Below are 20,116 nucleotides of genomic sequence, written 5' to 3'. Positions count from 1 at the left end.
AGAGAGAGAGAGAGAGAGAGAGAGTACTACATTGCAGGTAGGCCCGAGAAGCACCGTTTAACTACCTTACTGGAAAAGCTAAGAAAATCTATCCAGCTAAAGGGATTTGAAAACAACATTTCTCTATCTATTTATTTATCATACGTACACAAACACACACACACACACAAACACAAACACACAGACATCTTCATACACAAATGAATTCAATACGTTCACCTTACAGTATTGCTATTTTCTAATCAGTTTGAAGTGATGACAAAATCAGTGTCTCAAAAACAGGACAGCATAACCTTTCCACCTGAAGTTTACAATTTGCCTTCTTTGTCGAAAAGGAAGGATGGTGAATAAAGCCTGATTTGAACTTCCTTGTTCAGTATTTAGCATATAAAAATATTGGACATTCACCAATATTAACACTGAAACAACATCTCCTAAAAAATTCCACCGGAGATTTTCCTTGCAAATAAAGACATGATAACAATGAAAATGGCGTTTTCTTTTGGTATTCAAGAGCTATGTTTACAAAGCACTCTCAAGTTCACACCGGACTTATTGAACTCTACTCGTGTATATTCAACGTAACATACTCCTATTATCTTCTATCTTCCGCAAGCAACTGCAAAGAGCTTAACCGATACACCAAAGATATTGGTGAACATCTTATATAAGATAAAAGTCGTAAATTGACATGGTTGATAGCTCTTCATCAGTACCTGTACTCTTGACCTGCCGAGTATCTTGGCATGATTTCAACATCGTCCAAGTTAATACCCACTGTGAGGTGCCAGTCTGATCCATTGGATTCAGTCCACCTCCCTGACTCAGTCAGAGCGAGCGAGCAGGCTTTTCTTCTTGGAAGAGCAAAAACTAATATTTAGGCACATTATGACTGGCTCCATTTGAAGTAACCTTGAAAAAAAAAACGCTTTTGATTTTGAAAGTCGCGGCAGAATTTATTAGAATTCGGTCGTATTGTGCTGAAATGGTAGCTTTTGCCCGTCCATGAAGAAAAAAAATCTTGCTGACCCCGACAGAAACAAATGGATCATATTGGCAGTGTGCACTGTGTACAAGGAGGGTATAAATAATAATTATGAGGCATTGTGGTGAAGTCAGGCGCTCTTCAAAATAATGCAATCGAAGAACCCAACACTTTCCCGTCGGTATGGTAATTTTGGCCCAGCACCGTTCATTTCAATTTGAAAACACTTTTCTGGTTTATTTTACTGAAAAGCGTTAAACAAAGGCACAAAGAGTGTAAATTTTCAGTTTTTAAGGACCTTCAAGCTGTGGAAGTCACCAAACTTTGGCGGCCATTTTCTCGTTAAGTTTACCTCTGAAATCAGGCGACTCCGACATCCTTCAGAAGCAAATATCTCGACTTCTATTCAAGATAGGTGGGTATTTTTTCACCAAAAGCAAGACAAATGAACATGATTTAAGGCAAAACTAATAACACTACACGCAGAAAAATTGACGAGTGCCCGATTCCTCTGCGCTGTGACAAATATCATTCTAAGGTCCTTGTGTGGGTTATTAGATCCGCCCATCTGACTAGACGGCCAGCTCACTTTTTCTTGTATTAACTCTTAACCCTTCCGCACAGCAAGCGCACGCCTCTACCTACCCGGGGGCTCATGTGGCCTAGAGGCTAAGGTGTTTGCCTCTCATTCAATAGGCCCGGGGGTCGAATCCGGATAGCGAAGGGAAAAGAACATTTCTCCTTTGGTTATTTTTTTCCTTTCATATCCTTTGCTGCTCTCTAACAATGTTCTATCAGAGATCTGTTTCTATCGTCTGCTTTCGACTCCCCTTTCTACCCCCGCTCCCTCACCTCCTTTGCCCTTCCTCTGGGCTCCTGACTCTTTCTGCAGCCTTTCTACTGCTACTCCTTGGCTCCCTCTTACTGCTGTCTTTCAGCCACACCCATGATCTTATGGTAGGAATGATCTACACCTAGCCTTCTCAGACAAGGGCAATAAACAATCTCTGAGGTCCTGTGTGCAAGTGGTACACGATAAAGGTCCCTTGGTAGTCCAAGATCGAAAAGAGTAGGCTTCGGTCGTCACCCGGGGAAAATTCCCAATTTCCTACCAGCAGTCGCGAGCACCGTAAAACCTCTACTAAAACTAATTTTCTACAAATTAAAAAGTTTAATGTTTAATGTGTCCCGTGCATTCATATGACCTTAGGTAGTAAAACACTTACCCCCCCAAAAAAACCCCAACAACACACACAAAAGAACACAAAAAACAAACAAAATAAAAAACAAAAACAAAAACAAAAACAAAACATCAACTACAAAAGAAACAAAACAAAAAAGAAACCCATCTCTATCTGAGCCTGAAGTGTTCTGGAAATGTGCGGATTTGAAATCTCTTTTAACACTATGAGTTATAAGCTCGAATTCGGCAGGACCTAAGAGTTTAACGGATGCGGATTCTCTAACGGTCTGCCTCGATGTTCCTGTTCTAGTTAACGGTCTACCATAAGACCAGTTCACCAACTGTTCCAATTAATGGTCTACCAGCCTACTACAATCCATAATATTAAATACAGAACTTTCCTCTGAGACTGTCGTTGGCGGTATGAACAATGTTTTGGTGTTTGTGCTTTGTCGCGGAAGAGTGATAGGGAAGGGGACCCTGGCTCCCTTATTTCATAAAAAAGTACTGTAGTGCATCAGGGTATGGGAGACTTATAAAGTTATCCTGGGTAGGCCTTGCCATTGAATGCATCATTGCAGTAGACTGTCACTGTCAGGTAGACCGTGGTCATTTTTGTGGATGGTGTTTTACGGCGCTCGCAACTGCATAAGGTCATATGAGCGCGTCGGACACACTAAACATTTTCACTTGGTAGGAAATTTGGAATTTTCCCTGGGTGGCGGCCGAAGCCTACTCTTATCGATTTTTGGACTACCTAGGGATCTATAACGTGCGCAACTTGCACATGGGACCTCCTAGATTTTTCTCCCTTTTCCGAGAGGGCTAGGTCTAGATCTTTCCTACCATAAGATCAAGGGTGTGGCTGAAAACACACTTTAAGAAGGAGCCCACTATAAAGGCTGCAGAAAGAACCAGGAGTTCAAAGGAGGGGGCAAAGGTGGTGAGGGAGTGGGGGCAGAAAGTGGAGACGAAGGCAGACGACAGAACATTGTTAGAGAGCAGGAAAAGACGTGAAAGGAGAACATTATAGAGAATAAAATATTCCGTCGCTATCCGGATTCGAACCCGGGACCTATTGAATGAGAGGCAAACAGCCCATTTTCATATGAGCGCGTGGTCCCTTAACCTCTAGGCCACCCCCATCCCCCCTGACCGTGGTCGGTCTGTGGGGACTTACAGTAGACCGCTTTATTGAAGGGGATCATCAAGTGGACCAGCACCCTTAAACGTTAATCGTCTATAGAACTACGCTATGTGGATGGAGTCTTGAAAACTCCCAAAGCAACTTAAAAGTACAGACATCGTAGCTTTGTGGATTCGAACTAGAATCTTCTGCACTGAAGTTTGGCGTTTCACCGACTGAGCTAAAAGTACTCCCTACAAGGTGTCTAAATGAAGACGCAGTTGAAACTGCTCTAACGGCTGAATGTCCGAACAATAACCTGTGCTAACCACCACTTTCCAATCCCCCCACCCTTGCAATACCCCCCCCCAATGTAATACAAACCACCACATTCCACTTCCCCCCTTGCAACACAAACCACAATTTTCCCCTCCTGCCTTGTAATAATTATAAACCCTCACTTTCCACCCCCCCCTTGCAATTTTAAAAATCTATTATTATAACACTTTTCATGATGTCCATCTGTCTAAATCAACCCTTCACCCCCCCCCCCCCTCACCCCGGGCGGTGCCACTGACTGAAGTGTCCTTAGGCCATTCCCAAAGGGCAGACATTTCTTGTTCTTCTGCTCAGTAGAATTGAAAATGGGCTGATTCAACAATGTCATGCCTGACCTACAACAGGGAACCGCTGCTTTTTGTTTCCTAATCCTTACTATCGTCATTTTTTTTCTACTTCTTTTGTATGTTTGTCACACTCTTGTGACCCGCTATTTCCGGGGTGCCTTGAAAGTCGAACCAGACTTTGTGCTGTTGAAGCTAGAGAGGTGAGCAGAGTAAGCCATATGACCTTAAGCAGTTGCCAGCCCCGTAAAACCTCTGCTAAAAACCAAAAAAAAAACAACCACTCCACTTCTTCCCTCAGCTATAGGGTCAAGGCCCCACGAATCAAAGGGTTAATGCTGGGCTATTGTAGGATCAGGTAGATCATTTTAGATAAAACTTTGTGGACAGTTTCAGTTCTATTTTCAGTTTCAGTTTCATTTCAAGTACAGAATAAACATGGTCTTCGTTATATAATAACAAAATCCACAGGGTAATATCTCTTCCCTTCTACACGAGACGTTCACTCTGTCCCGAACATCTCAGTCGAGAACAGTGCACCACATTGAAATTGTATATATTTTACAGACTCGTGAAGTTTTGAACTGAGGTTTTACTCTTGGAAGGGCAAAAATGTCATCGATCCTCAGTCTCCTTGTGTTGGCAGCAGTCGTGGGATGTATCAGTAAGTGAATAGATAGATATATAGGCAGATAGATAAATAGATAGATAGATGGTGGCGTCGGTGGCCTAGTGGTTAGGCAACCAGACTCGTTATCGTGAGGTTGCAGGGCCGGGGGTTCGAGCAGCGGGCCCGATGTTGTGTCCTTGGGAAAGGCACTTTACACGTATTTTCCTCACTTCACCCAGGTGGAAATGGTTACCCAGCCATAGACAGCGAAAGAATATGTCAGTATGCTAGTGTTTTAGCGCCTATAAAAGGCTGCTTGCACTGTATGCTTCCCAGGAAGTTGAGTTGGTTACAGAATGCTCTCAGGTCTGCTGGGGTAATAGTATAGATTGTGAAGCGTACAGAGCTTGCTGTTGAGCGGGGATTTGCGCTACACGATTGCTATCTACTCTAAGGGGGTGTTGGAATAAATGGGATGTGTGGTCCAAAATTAATTAAAGTAGGAACAAATTTGTTTTATTTCTCCTTCAGTGAATACAAGAACAAGAGATCGTGAAATTTTAGTGATTTTGTAAGTTACTGTGACAACCTTTCCCATTTAGGAACAAACCAGTTTCATTAAAAAATATAAACCAATGTACAAAGTTTAAAAAATGCACAGAAAATTGACGTAGCCAAACCGGTACCGGTGCTAACACGGAGGGTAATTTGCCATTGAAAAAAAAAGAAGTTTCATTCAAATATCTAATCTAGATCTAGATTTTTCATGTTTCACATGATCGTCGGTCGTGGCAAGCTGGAAAATAATAAACGGGGGGTAAGGAATACGGAGCGTGGGTGGACGCTTATTCAATACCTTAGAGTATTATTATTATAGATAGATAGATAGATAGATAGATAGATAGATAGATAGATAGATAGATGGATAGATAGATAGATAGATAGATAGATAGATAGATAGATAGATAGATAAGTAGGCAGGCAGATAGAGAGTCATTTTTGTAATGAGTTGTGTTGAGCGCCTGAAAGGCTGCTATCTCTCTTGATAATAACAGTTTCCTGTGCATTATAAGTTATTCATATATTATATTAGTGGATTTTTATAGCAATGTATTCGTTATTTGACAGTGCATGTGGTGATGTAGGATTGGTACAAAAATAGTAAGTTTGTGTCTTCTTCAAAATTAGATGGTTTTCAATTCTCCATGATTGGCTTGGTCTTTTTCTACTGGACATTGTTTCTCCTTCTGGGGTCTGTAACACTTCGTCAACCCTCGAACGTCAACAACAAAGGAAGTTTTTCTCCTGAGCGTTAGATCTACGTGTAAACCGTTCTCAGAAAAATTTCCTCACTCCGTGTTCGAGAATAACAAGCTTGTGCATACATGTGTTTCTCCCATAGATGTACACTAAAGTCACTAGATACAGTACGCCCCTCTCTCGCCTTGCTGCGCGATGGCCACATTTGACAGCGGCGTCCGCCATGTTTTTGTGGCAAGTTGTGTGAAGGAGTTCATGCTAAAGCAATGGGCTAGGCATGTTTTCTCTCTCTCTCATACGCGACAGGCGAGGCTTGGTCTTTGTTGATTTTTTTTTTTACATGGGCGCCGTTGCGTACTATATCTAAATTACTAAATTGCAGTAATACGGCGTTCTTTCTACAACTAGATCTACAAATAAATGTATTACTAAATAGATAGAGATAGAGATATGGGCTTAAAAAAAACAAACAAAAAAAACAACAACCTTTATTTCTTCTTCAGCACTTTATCTACGAGGTGGTTTATTTCTTATTGACCGAATCAAAGCGTATAGGGCCTATAGAACTTCTAAAAAGAAGTATGAAAAGATGTGGGTGTCATGGGACTCTCCCTTAACCACCCCACCCTCTCTCTCCTCCCGAATCCCAATACCAACACCCCACCCCCCGGCCCCCCTCACCCCCTCAGATATATGAGTTTGGCATTAAATTAAATCAGGATGAGCCATAGGAAAAAAAAATTCCAGAGTTTTTCAGCCTTTAGGTGTAGGAGTGCAATGAAGCTCTTGGTAAAGCAAATTCAGACAAACAAATGATGAATACATGTACTGGTATTTTTAAAATCGAGTTAACTTTCCCTTGTGACATTTGAACAGGAAACTGTATTTTTCATTCATATGTTCACTTTTTAAAATAGTATACTAAATTATAAATAGTGTTTTCTTATGTCGGTATTAAACTGGTTTATATTGATTTTAAGAACTAAATTAGACAATATACACCACTTAAACTAAAGCTCCTTCTATTGCTGTTTTAAGTAAGTCTAATTTTGGACTTTAGTAAAACAACTGTGGCAGCTCTGGACTCACTAAAGATTAAAAAAAAGTGAACTTAAATGTTGTTTTGTAGCCTAGTCAATTGCTTTTCTACTCAGTGTAGTGATAACTGAAACAAAAACCTTTACTAAGTGTTTTTGGACAACATTCAATAAAACAAAACAATAAAAAGTACACTGTTTCACTTAGTTTGATAAAGAAATTTTCTGCCCATTGTGAAAAAGATCTAGCTGCTAGTCAACCTTAGCTTCACATGGCCCAGAACCTTTCTGATGGCTCTTTATGTTTTAAAAAAGAAACCCGGAGTGACTATTTGTGTCTATAAGTATAAGACATATTATGCACTAAAAATAGATGATGTAATAAAAGAAAACACATCACTGAACTGCCTGATAGAACCAGTAAGACGTTAATCCAGAAAGGGACAAGAGGTTTCACATGCTTGTACCTTTAAGAGAATCACTTTGAATCAAAACATAACGTTAGAATCAAATAAAACACGTAAGACTAAGAGCAGAGACACGCCCACTCACATGTAAACAAACTTTTTAGCCACATTAAAAATGGCCGCCAACAAACTCAAATGTGTCCGTGTCACGTAACCTCGTACGGACTCTAGTTTAAAAGGAGGTAACTCTATGGTTTCTCCCAGCTCTTGCTCGTGTGGGCGACCACATAGAGAAAGCCGTTCGCTCACGCTCATGTAAGTTATTTTGTAAGCGCACTGCCTGAGAGCCGGGGTCCACAGCGTCAGCACTCACACGTTCTTAATTTTTTTTTTTTTTTGCGCACCAGACCTTGATCTAGAGAAATGGCGTTAACAAGGAAGAAGAAATATTTTTATGGTGGTGGTTGAAGAGGAGGTATAGTATATGCAAGTTCACCGCCTATTCTGGGTACATCCCATGCAAAGAACGAGGCAAAACTGGAGAATTTAGAATGTTGCACCAAATTCTTGATGATAACGAAACATGCTTAGCATATTTTCGCATGACGAAGGCAAGCTTCCAAAGCCTTTTGGAATTATGTGGACTACATATTCAAAAGCAGAATACGAACCAGAGGAAGGCCATTCCACCAATTGAAAGGCTGACAGTTACACTGCTGTGAGATGCTGCTGCTGCTGCTGCTGCTGCTGTTGTTGTTGCTGCTGCTGCTGCTGCTGCTGCTGCTGCTGCTGCTTGCTGCTTCTGTTGTTGTTGTTCTTTTTTCTTCTTTATCTTCTTTTATTTGTTTTTGTTTTTGTAAAGTGTTTTACGGCGCTCGCAACTGCATAAGGTCATATGAGCGCACGGGACACACCTAATGTGTTCAGTTGGTAGGACATTTTGAATTTTGCCCGGGTGGCGGCCGGAGCCTACTCTTATCGATTTTAGACAACCAAGGGATCTTTAACGTGCGCAACTTGCACACGGGCCCTCCGAGATTTTTCGCCCTTGTCCGAGAAGGCTAGGTGTAGATCTTTCCTACCCGAAGATCAGCGGTGTGGCTGAAAGACAGCAGTAAGAAGAAGCGAAGGAGAAGCAGTAGAAAGGCTGCAGAAAGAATCAGGAGCCCAGAGGAAGGGGCAAAGGAGGTGAGGGGGTGGGGGCAGAAAGAGGAGAAGAAAGCAGACGACAGAACATTGCAAGAGAGCAGGAAATGAGGTGAAAGGAGACAACTTTAGAGAAGAAAATTTTTCGGTCGCTACCCGGATTCGAACCCGGGGCCTTTTGAATGTGTGGCCAACACTTTAACCTCCGGCCACGAGAGCCCCCCCCCCCCCCTTTTTTTCCGCTGTTGTCATTGTAGTGTATGACCTACGTAAATGGTCTCTACCGTATCCGTCATACCCACTCTCTGCCTCCCAAAGAGCGTGTACTTTGAAAAATGGGAGCATAAATAAACAAACAACAAAACGACTATTGAAATTCCGAGTAACAAATTCAATAATTAGCAATGATGTAAACTTTATTGACTATTCTTAAATCAACATGTCAAACGAAGAAACAAAACAACCCTCCCCCCCCAAAAAAAAAAATAATTTAAAAAAATCACTGTTTGGAGACTGAGAATACTGAGATCAAAGTAAAGTGGCTTTAATTTAATTTTAAAAGTAAAAGTGGGCAAACAAAAGATAATCAACCAAATCGGTGTCGGTGAAGCCACATCACGTACGGAAAATGTTTGACATGCCAGACGTCATACGTTTTTCACGTAAGCATGAGGAAGCGTGTCGTCCGCAGTGGGTCCAGGTAATATTGAAATGAAAGGTTGAACGTTTCCATACGCACTTTGTGAGTACGAAACCGGAGTATGTGGACCTTGGCTCGTAAGCGTACGAAAGCGGAGTATGTGGACCTTGGCTCTGAGGCAGTGAAATTAAAAGAATTCCCTTTGGAAACCGTTGCGTCCCACATAGTTAGAGCTGTCATTGAGGAGGCGTCAGTGAGGAGCGCGCTAACGCTTCTCGCAGAATCCAAACTACATTCTTTCCAAGGCCATCCAAAATGTCTGTGGCCTTGTTTTCATGTTGCAGTTATACCAAAGCAGTGCTTCTACTTACGCCTACAATTTGATGTAGCAAATGATTCAAACTTGGACTCAGATGCATTCATATTATTATCATCAGTGTACGTTAGAACTCCCATTTAGGACAAACGAAACAAAGTCCACATTGTATGTATTTCTAATGGCAGGATACAAAGACAGTGTTATTGAACGCTGTGCACTTAACACTAAATAACATATGGTGATAATGATGATAATGATGGTGATGATGATGACGATAATTGAACCGCGCGCTGTCCCCCCCCCCCCCCCCCCATATATACATATATATATATATATATATATATCATAATTAATCCAGCGTGATCTAGTTTGTTCTAGGGGGTCTGAGCGAAATATGAGATAAAAATGCCTCACGCCTTTAGCAATATTAGTGGTTCTACCAGCAAACTCCAATGTCACATTCGATCACGGGAATGACACTTTAGAAAGATTTTGGACAACGCCTTCCCTCTTTATGAAGAATGCATACACTTGATGATAAACGGCTGCGTGTAACAGCGTTCTCTATGTGCGGTCAAGCAGGCCCTTTCCAAAGCTTGAGCGGGTTACACAGCGGCCGATAAAAGTACGGCCTCGAGAGGCTTTCTCTGTGTGGTCGCCATAAGTGGGGAAAGAACAAGAAGAAAGAAAAGAGATGGGTGGCAAAAACAAAGAACAAAGTCTGTGGAGTTCAGTGTGTATGATTTAGATCTAGAAAATTCATGCGTCAGCAGTAAACTGAAAAACAGAATCAACATTAATAATTCGGTCAAAATCGACTGTCGAAACTTTTTTTCAAGAAGTAACACAAAATGTCAGAGTTTACCTTAACGCCAGGTCATGTCGTAATAAAGTGGACGAATTAAATGTTTTGATTATTGAAATGAACCTCGATATTTTATGTATTACAGAATCATGGTTGCAGGTGAGTACGGTGATGATGCTATTTTATCAGCAATATTTCCAGTTGATTATTAATTGTCTTTCCCTCTTGTCGGGTGAAGAGGAGGAGTAGCGTTTATTTAGCCTTAATTACTATTTAACACAAGCTCCTGTGAAAAAGATTCCCTGTCACTCATGTGAGGCTGTTTTACTATCATTCCAGCTGCAGTCCCAAAGTATTACCATCTGGTGGATGTATATAGGCCACCACCGAGTAAAGTAAATTGTCTTAAACCTCCCGCTTTTATGAAGGAATTTCAACATTTAATTTCCACTCTGAAGATGGAAAGCGCACCATTCATTTGAACTGGCCATTAAAAATTTTTCACTTTGGCTCTGAGAACCCTGTCACAAAAAATGTATGCAACCTACTAACAGTAAATGATTTAATACTACTCGTTCAAGTACCTACACATACATTTCAGCACATCATAAACTGGGTTATCTTCCCTGTCGAAAGGAACTCTGTTTAAAGCATGAACGTTCAGGACATTTCGAATCATTTTCTTCTGATTATTGACTTGGACAGTACCGAGACAGCGTTACTTAAGGTCTGTACTGATATTTTACAAGGAATTGATGAAAGAAATGTGTGTCCTCTTACTATTTTGGACCTTTCACCTGCATTCGAAATCATTGATAATAAAATTTTACTCGAGAGACTAAATACTACTTTTGGTGTAAAGGGTACTGTCCTGCGTTAGTTTGAGTCCTATTTAAAAGATCGGGCACAAGCAGTGATTGGAAGCACGTGTTCAGATACTGTTTTACTCAGACTTGGTATTCCACAGGGGTCTGTTTTTGGATCTGTCTTGTTTACATACAATGTATACACAATCTATTGCTGATTTTTTAAAGACAATGTGGCATGAATTACCACCTTTATGCTGTTGACACTCAGATTTATAGGTCTATTGACTCGGATCGAATATTACTTTTAGTCGACTCTACTGAGCAGTGTATTCGGTAATTAAAATATGGATGACTAGTTATAAATTGAACATGAATGATGACAAGACGGAAATAATGTTGAGTGGAAATACCAAAGCCACTAGAAATCTTCCAGAACTACATATTGACCGCACTTATTGTACAATTCTTTAAAAAGAAATCTTAAAAGTCTAGGGATTCAGTGGGATAATGATATGTCTATATGTCCTGCCAAATCAGCTCGTTTAACAAAAATATCTATTTCCAGCTGAAAAAAAATCGGCAGCGTACGAAAGTATTTAACTAAAGCAGCAGCCAAAACATTTAGTAACAACACTAATTTTATCCAAATTAAATTAATCAAAGTCACAAGTACTCCAAAATCAAGAAGCAAACATTGAAAATGAAACACACATTAAAAAAATAAGCGCACATAACACCACTTCTGAAAGAACTACACTGGCTACTAGTAAAAGAAAGGGTCAAATACAAAAATGCCGCTTTCAGTTTTAAATGTACATGTATAAATGATACTGCACCTATGTATCTGAAAGAATTCCTAAATTTATACGAGTATCATCCACCCAGGGCCCTTAGATCAACCACTGACAATCTAATTATCAGAACCCAAAAACAAAATAACAAAACGTACGGCGAGTGTTCCTATTTATTCTTTAGTCCCGATGTATGGAACGAACTCCAATACAAAATAAAGAGTGCCCCACTCTTTGCATTTTCCATGCTGATGGAGCCATGTCCCTTATGACGCGTGACAACAACATCAACAACATCAACAGCATCAACAACAACAACAACAACAACAACAACAACAACAACAACAACAACAAAGCTCAAATGTGTGCAAAATAGGTGCTTTCTAAATATGAATACCAAACATGCTGAATGATAATGCAAGTTTGAAAACAATTTATTATAACTCATTACTGAATTACTGCATTCTTTTTTGGTCAGAAGAAAGTGCAACTTTGTTGTCACACATTGCACGGGAGAAGAGATCCACAAACTTTTGCAGCACATTGTGCGGCGTCTCATGGATGTTATGCCCTTTCCATCGAGACTAGGCATACTTCATGGATTTAATTTCACCATTATTGCTAAGGGGAGTGCAGTCAAGCACTTGTTTTTACCAACTCCCAAGTTCCTTGTGACAAAACAATTACAGATGTTTGTAGTCACATAGTTACCTAAGAAATGCAAAGTTCTATCTGACAATTTCGGCCGTTTAGAGTTACTAAGAACTCGAGGTGAGACACCAAACGTTTCTTCTGCTCTATCAAAATCGTAAGATTATTCGGAGTCGTTATCAAGATATTCAAAGGATTGCATTCGAATAAGCTTAACATGTTGTGAAACTCAAAGATTTTTTACGTCAAATTTCTCAAAACTAAGTAATGAGCAGATAGAACTTTGTAATTCTAAGGTAACGAAAGAGAACAAATTTATTTTTTAATGGCCATAGGGCCTTAGGGAAACTATCAGAGCCGCGCACTTTCGAGGAAAAACTATCGAAGCCGCTCTCTATCAGAGCCGCACACTTTTTGACGATATCGATACAATTAGGTTGCCGATTCGATGTAACGGTTACAGCCCCCTTGACAAAATTACTCTGTACAGCCTGCATCAAAATGCATGCGTCTTTCTGCAGGCGTTAAGCGACTTCCAGACCATTTCTGAGCTGAAACTAAAACACAAATCAAGCAGAAAGGCACTATCAAGAAAGAAGGGAGAATGTGTAACAAGTAAATTAAATGCACGCAGATGAACAAGTCTCACATCTTCAATTATTTTTTATCCTGAACGGGCAAGAAAATGCTGCCCCAACACTTTAAAGATCGCACCTGTCCTGTAGATATGTTTTTATACCCGAAAAGCCCATTCATTCAATACAAAATCTAGATCTAATTGATATCTGATCCCAAGCCCAGTAAAACGCTGATGGTACTTAATTTGTTGGATGATACTGTTTTAGTAATCAGCAATCTAATTCAACTGATTCTATCGATATCGTCAAAAAGTGTGCGGCTCTGATAGTTTTTTCTCGAAAGTGCGCGGTTTTGATGTATGTTCTCACGGTTCTTAAAGGCGTTGAGGCCAAAACACACCCGCACCCCCCCCCCCCCCCCCCACCCACGCCACACACACCCAAACACACATTGTGAGAAATGGCTCTGTGAAACGCATGGCTTTTTATATAGTCAGTTGATTTAATATTTTGATCATTTTTTAAGTGAACAATATTACCAAGCTGGTTCTTCTCTATATTTCAGAACCAAAAACCCCAAACCGGTCAAAAGTGACTTAACCAATTATCTTATGAGAGTGACGAATTAATTTGTGCATGCTATAGTCGCCCCTGTCATTGCTATTAAGGAAAATATGCAGTCAGTAAATCTAACATAGCTTGCATGACAAGACCAGGACTATATAATTGAGCCCACCAAATGACTAAAGGCATTGTAATATTAACAACTAACAGACAGGGGCGGTTTGTTAACTGGGCAAGACCAGCGGTGCCGGTCAGATTTTTTTCAGCTGGACTGTTGACAGGAGATTTATTGCTGATGATGATTTTCATTCAGTTTTAAGTAAATCCAAACAAACATGTATCAACATTCAAAAAGCACCTTGCCGATTTGAAGGCGCTCAAATAGAGAAGTGGGATTCACTGCTGTTTATTTGTCGCGACAGAGCCCCATTCCTTCACGTTTGTTATCGCGCCTGCTCGTAACTTTAAATTGTCTCCCCTCCCATCAAGCCGTCACTTGGCGGAACTTCGTAGGCTACTACGTGCAAACACACGGCGGGCTTTGGCCTAGCGATGACGTCAGTCCCATGGACAAATCCGTCGACAGCCCTGAGAAGGAATAGAGGCATCCCTTAAATTGCCAAATTGGCCTCTTTGTAGCTTACACAATTAAGATTGAGACTGTCTAGAGCAGCACAGACACATGTATTATTTTATCAGCAAAACATATATTTATCATTCATCCTTTCTCTAATTACTATCAGAACATTTATTGTTAGCATGGCACTAATCCTTTTGTTTATTGACTTTTTAACCACATTTAGTTTCTGTTTGGCATTTACTCATCGTTTTCTCCCCACTAATAACTTACCTGGCGCATAGGAGTCTGGTCAGCGGAGGGAGGAATTGTCTAGTGAAGATATATAAGGAGAATTTTAACGAGGAGCGATAGGCACTCGGCTGTCAGAGTCTGGGCCAGGCCTACCCCCTCCCTTCCCTCCCCTTTTCCACCGTCACCCCAGCTAGACATCAAGTTCTATAATTAGCATTTGACACACATCCCCACTTTGTTACAACACAGTGTCCTGTTCTGAGAAGTGAGAAGTGCGTTGAAGAAAAAAATGTGATGATACATGTGTATAATGATCGGAAACTGTTGTGTGCTAAGGGTGGGCCGACTCCGAGAACTTCCGAACTTTCGACTCCGAACATTTTTGGGCGCGAATTCGTCGACTTCGACTCCGAATTCGAATTCAGGTCAAGATAGCAGCCAATCAAATTTGAGGAGAGGCAAGGTCAATTCGGTGGGATTCGTGTCAAGTCAAGTCGTTCTCCCTACATCCGTCGAGTCGAACACGCTGTAGAGAATCCCGACTCCACGGACCAGTGTAGACAAAGGGGGCGGGGAGGGGGGAGGGGGGGGAAGGAGCAGGGAAGAGGTCACAGAGGTCGGGATTGAGGCAGGCAATGTTTTCATTGACATCAGGGGAGGGCACCAGTTTGTTTTGAAAGTTATTTGTCCCTCGTTGACAGTACAGCCGCATTCATGTGCGAGGATAATGGATGCAAACAGGTCATAATAAAAATCAAAGCATAAAATCCCGCAGTCTCGAACTCTAAAGTCAGACCATGCAAATCAAAGCAACAGTCAGCAAGACAGAAGTCTATAAAAAATAACAGTAATAGATCTAGATCTAGATTTATATCATAATCAACATTTATTATGACAAGATGAAACATACAAGGTTGAAAACAAACATGGAGTAATGCAAAAGAGACGAGAAATGTGACAATGTAAATGTAAGTGCCAGACAGGTCGTAAGAAAATACATGTAGATAGTACAATGAAGAGAAGAAAAGTAGTGAAATGTGTGTGATCGTAGTGAAAGCCAAAGAAAGAAGGAGGCTGGGATAATCACGGGATTTGAATTTGACGTGAAGATGGCTTGCAATTGTGATTGGTGCAATCAGAGACGCAATGCTCGTCCGTCACCGTAGTGCGTAAATTTGACCTTGGCCTCTTAGAGCATAACCACCAGCAGAAGGGATTTGTAACTGCTAGCGAATCAGCGCGTTCTAAAAGCTCATGTGACTTTCATTGAGTCGATGGAATCGTGGGACGGTCCAATTCGAACTCGCTGCTTCCTTCTGAACACAGCGAGGGGAAAATAGAAATAAGACATCGTGTTTTATGATACTTTTCAAACTTATGCATTTTTATTCATTCAAATCTAACTTTTGAGCGTTCAAAAATGTTTCTTGGGTGCAGTTTTGCGTAAAATTATTCACAGTTTTTAACAAATTAAATATGTTTTCGCTCCTCGTGATCTATTTTCCCCTTGGCTGCCCTAGTTCGGGAATTCGTGTTCGGACTCGTCCTCCTGCCCAATGTTCGATCTCCGACTCAGACCCCACGAATTCGCCGAATTCCGAATCTCGAAAAAAATCCCGCTGTAGGCGAGTTCCCGCTATAGGAATGCAAAGAGGAAATTACCGAAAATTTTCTTTAAAATATACATGACTACATCACTTCCTATATCAGTAAAATTTGCACTTTAGATTAGTCTTCCTTTTCTTTTCAACTTTGTTGATTATCTCGGCCTTTCATAAGAGGGAAAAGCATTTCCTTTTGTCTTTGTTGGAAGCCATCTTTTCCTCGGTTTGTTGCTTAGGCTGTCTATCGTACCGGTAGGCCTACTGTAGAACTGATGAAGTGTATGCGTGCGTATGCTTGACCATCAACGATCGCAATTCAATGAATCAGGAATCACACACTACACGCTCTCCTCTTCTTTTACTTGTTGGGCTAGCCTAGGGCTAGGGCTATTATAGATCTATATCAGTTTGGAGTGGTTTAACGCGTCTCTCCGCACCATCTGTCTCTCCGCACCATTTCTCTCTAGGCCTACCGCCTGCCCGACCTCACTCATCACTGGAATAGCCATTCACAACGCCGACTGCCTGTTTGGAGACCTCCTACAGCACCCCCACCCCCCACCCCAAGCTAGGGCTCGTTCGATCTCTCCCGTTGTATCCGAGTTCGTGACTTTCCTTGACCCGCTATATCCAAGCATATGTAATTGAGTTTACATAGGAAAAATAAAAGGGGATTCCGGTAAGATACCGCTGTAGGGATGGTCCCGCCATAGCGGGTGCCGCTATAGTCATGTTCTACTGTATGCCATTTGTAGTCACGTTCAAATTTTGTTTGGAGAGACATGAACTTTGTAAGCACGTCCTGAATGAACACTTTAATAAAGGAGATTTCTGACGAATTTCTTCCAATTTCTAACTTAGGCTTCATTCTCTAAGAGGTATGGGGAATATTTATTCATGGAAGATTAGTGTTCACATATGTGCATCTCACTTGAAACTTAAATAAGCACCAAACTGATGTTCTTTATAAATGATTTAAACAATAATGCAATTAATGACTGAAACAGCCCAGCTATCTCAATTCTCGTGATAGTTTTGAATCAGAGCCAGCGCTTTGTGCCAGAAGTCAAGGAACAAGGGAAACTGTCTTTGATTTTGAATAAACATGCTGCAAAAGCTAATTAGAAAGTTGTGATCATATAATAAATTTGCAGCCAGAACCAATAACTGGTTTTGCTTTTCAAAAACTGTAGATCCCCCTAAAGTACCATATTTTAAGGGGGGGGGGGGGGCTACACATGGAGGCTATCTCGCTTATTACTGGACCGAATTTTACCAAATTTCACACATATAATAAGCATAGTAAGGAGTCTTAAAATCCGCAATCAAATTTGAGAAAAAAGTTTCGTTTCCATGAATACGCAGCCATATTGGATGTTATTGACATGTCTTACGTAATGAATACCGCACTTATCGAATATGGAAATTGATTGTTTTTTTTTTTGCATGCATGTTTACAAACATTAGATCTAAAAATTTGTCTGTTGTTTTTTTCCTAATCGAATTAGAAAATTTTTAATGAATTTTTTCCTGAGGTAGCATTCAAGTTTGCGAAAAATCCGTGAAAATCCACACTCCAGACACCACCAACAAAAATCTATTCCATATATCAAAAATTCAACAGACAGATTTTTAGTATTACCTCTTCTCTTCATTCTGTGAAAAGTTCAAGAAGATTAGATGAAAAATGGTAGAGTTATTAAAAAAAGTATAGAGAAAAGTCGCATTTTGAGAAAACGGCCGATAAAGAAAAATAAAATACTGACTTTATAAGGAAATGGCGGTTACAAACATGCCCGGTATGGGAAAAAATACGGTTTTGGGGGGTTCTCATGCCATGAAATAGTTGTAGGAGAGGCTGAGGAAGATAAAAATGCCTACAACTCAAATTCCATGATTTTGAGCCGAATTTTGATTTTTGGGGTGTAGCCCCCCACCCCCTTAAATATACAAATACTGAAGTTATCAAAACTAAATACATGTAGATCTACTATTCTTAAAGCATATTTTGTTGTTAATCAGTGGCATTAAAATCACTAGCATGAAGGGGCGGAGCGTCAACATACTCAAATAACCACTGCTTCGCTTCTGTTATTTGGGGACTTTTGCCGACGTCAAATATACCCTTAGGCATTATGAATTTAAATCATTTTAATTTGAGCAGTGTGCACAACACTCAAAACTGCTTAATTGCACTCTAATAAGCTGTCACAAGCACTGATTATGTAAGCAAACAATTGCATTGGTACAGTCTACTTAAAAAAGTGAGGGGGCTTACTCCAAATAATCGAGTGGCTGCTGTGCGTGCCTGTTTTGTTTTTTTCCTCGACTTTTTACCGTTCTATATTCAGATCACAACATGATTTCCTGACCACAAAACGCTAGACAAAGACAGCCAAATTTGAAACCAAACTGGTAGTACATAATTCCTTGTATTGTCATCTCTGCTTCTTTACCTTCTATTCAGGGGCGGCTCGTGGGGCTAAAAAGTGGAAGTGCACAATTAAGCTATCGCATGCTGAAGATAGTCAAGGGCATAGTAAACGAGACGGTGTATAATTTTAGGATCTTTGGGTTGGCGAGGGAGGACCTCGTGCTTTTATTTTCATGGATTTTACTTGTGGCTTTGATTTCTAGTACTAAATTTGTTTGTTAGCTAAACATCAATTTCGTTCATCCCGTATTGGAACTTAACACGCAAGTAATAACTTTCACTACTCCACTACAAAACCATTCAAAGGCACAAACCATAGGCCGGTCACGTTCACCTCCCTCGGGTTCACGGTCACAGAGTAACTTAAAATAGTGGCAAGACAGACAATGAACCAATCACAATTCACTTGAGCACTCCGCTGGATTGCTCCGGGGCTCACATAATATTGGCAAAGAATAGCGTATTTGTCTATCGCGTTTATTTTTAGACTGCCTACTGTGGGCTATGTTTCGGCACTGTTCGGCAGGAGCACATTTGAGATGTGCCGTCTTATTAATATTAATGTACCGCCAAACTCGCTACCAGTGTGGTCATCGCTTGGGTTATCCCCAAGAGCGATTTGTAGACCCGGTTACACTTTTGAATATCCTATTATGTTTAGCTAAAGCGCGTGGACTGGCATGGCATAGTAGATGTTTTACGGCGTTATAGACACAGAAATGACAGTTAAGGCGCCAGTAAGGACCTTACTTTGATAAAACATTTGGCTAGTGTTTGTTTCTAGCTTCTTTTATTTTATTATCGTGCGTGTATTACGTATTAGAACATTAAACACATTTGGGTGGCACTGCACGACCATGCTCTATGTACGAACCGCGCCTACTTCTATTCGTGTATTCACATCTTTAGTTACATTTAATGTTGAAATGTCTTGAGACCATTATTCCCACCGTGCGTTTAGAATTATAATAACGTTTTGTTCGAAGTTGGAATAAAACTATATTATGAGACATCTTCTCTATTAATCTGGCGTGTAAACAAACAAGCATACAATATGAAATCAGTATTAAAATTGTTTTCATTCACAACCCAGTGATGTTGCCTCGAATAAGAAGTGTTGTCTCATTTAAATCTGGTTCTTTGTTTCACACTGATTACCCTTTCAAACAAGTCAGGGGAAACTCGTGACCTATAGGTTAAGGGGTTCGCATTTCATTCAATAGGTCCCGGATTCGAATCCGGAGAGCGACGGAAAAATGTCTTCTCTAAAATGTTCTCCTTTCACATCCTTTCCTGCTCTAAAACAATGTTCTGTTGTCTGCCTTCGTTTTCACTTTCTGCCCCAACCCCCTCACACCCTTTGCCCTCTCCTTGGGCCCCTGACTCTTTCTGCAGCCTTTCTACTTCTACTTCTTGGCTCCTTCTCACTGCTGTCTTTCAGCCACACCCCTGATCTTACGGTAGAAAAGATATACATCTAGATCTAGCCATCTCGGATAAGGGCGAAAAATCTCGGATGACCCGTGGGCAAGTTGTGCACGTTAAAGATCCATTGGTGGTTTAAAAATCGGCCGCCACCCGGTCAAAATTCAAAATTTCCTACCAACTGAAAATGTTTAATGTGTCCTGCGCGCTCTTATAACCGTGTGCAGTTGAGAGCGCCGTAAAGCACGTACAAACACAAACACACACACGCACACACACACACACACACACACACACACACACACAAA

The 20,116-nt window shown here is 40.7% G+C and overlaps 1 protein-coding gene across 1 annotated transcript in view; it reads left to right on the top strand.

Moving 5' to 3' along the window:
- Positions 1-4,360: 4,360 nt before the first annotated feature.
- Positions 4,361-20,116, top strand: part of LOC101854553 — a gene marked incomplete at its 3' end in the record, with an annotated part of 17,992 nt that continues 2,236 nt past the window's right edge. Inside the window, 1 exon segment of the mRNA XM_005093065.3 lies at positions 4,361-4,581. Coding sequence (XP_005093122.2) covers positions 4,530-4,581 — 52 coding nt within the window.

Source organism: Aplysia californica, unplaced genomic scaffold (assembly GCF_000002075.1).
Source record: "Aplysia californica isolate F4 #8 unplaced genomic scaffold, AplCal3.0 scaffold00057, whole genome shotgun sequence".
Lineage (NCBI taxonomy): Eukaryota > Metazoa > Mollusca > Gastropoda > Aplysiida > Aplysiidae > Aplysia > Aplysia californica.
The sequence above is the reverse complement of the archived record's forward strand: the minus strand, read 5'-3'. Positions and strand labels throughout refer to the sequence as shown.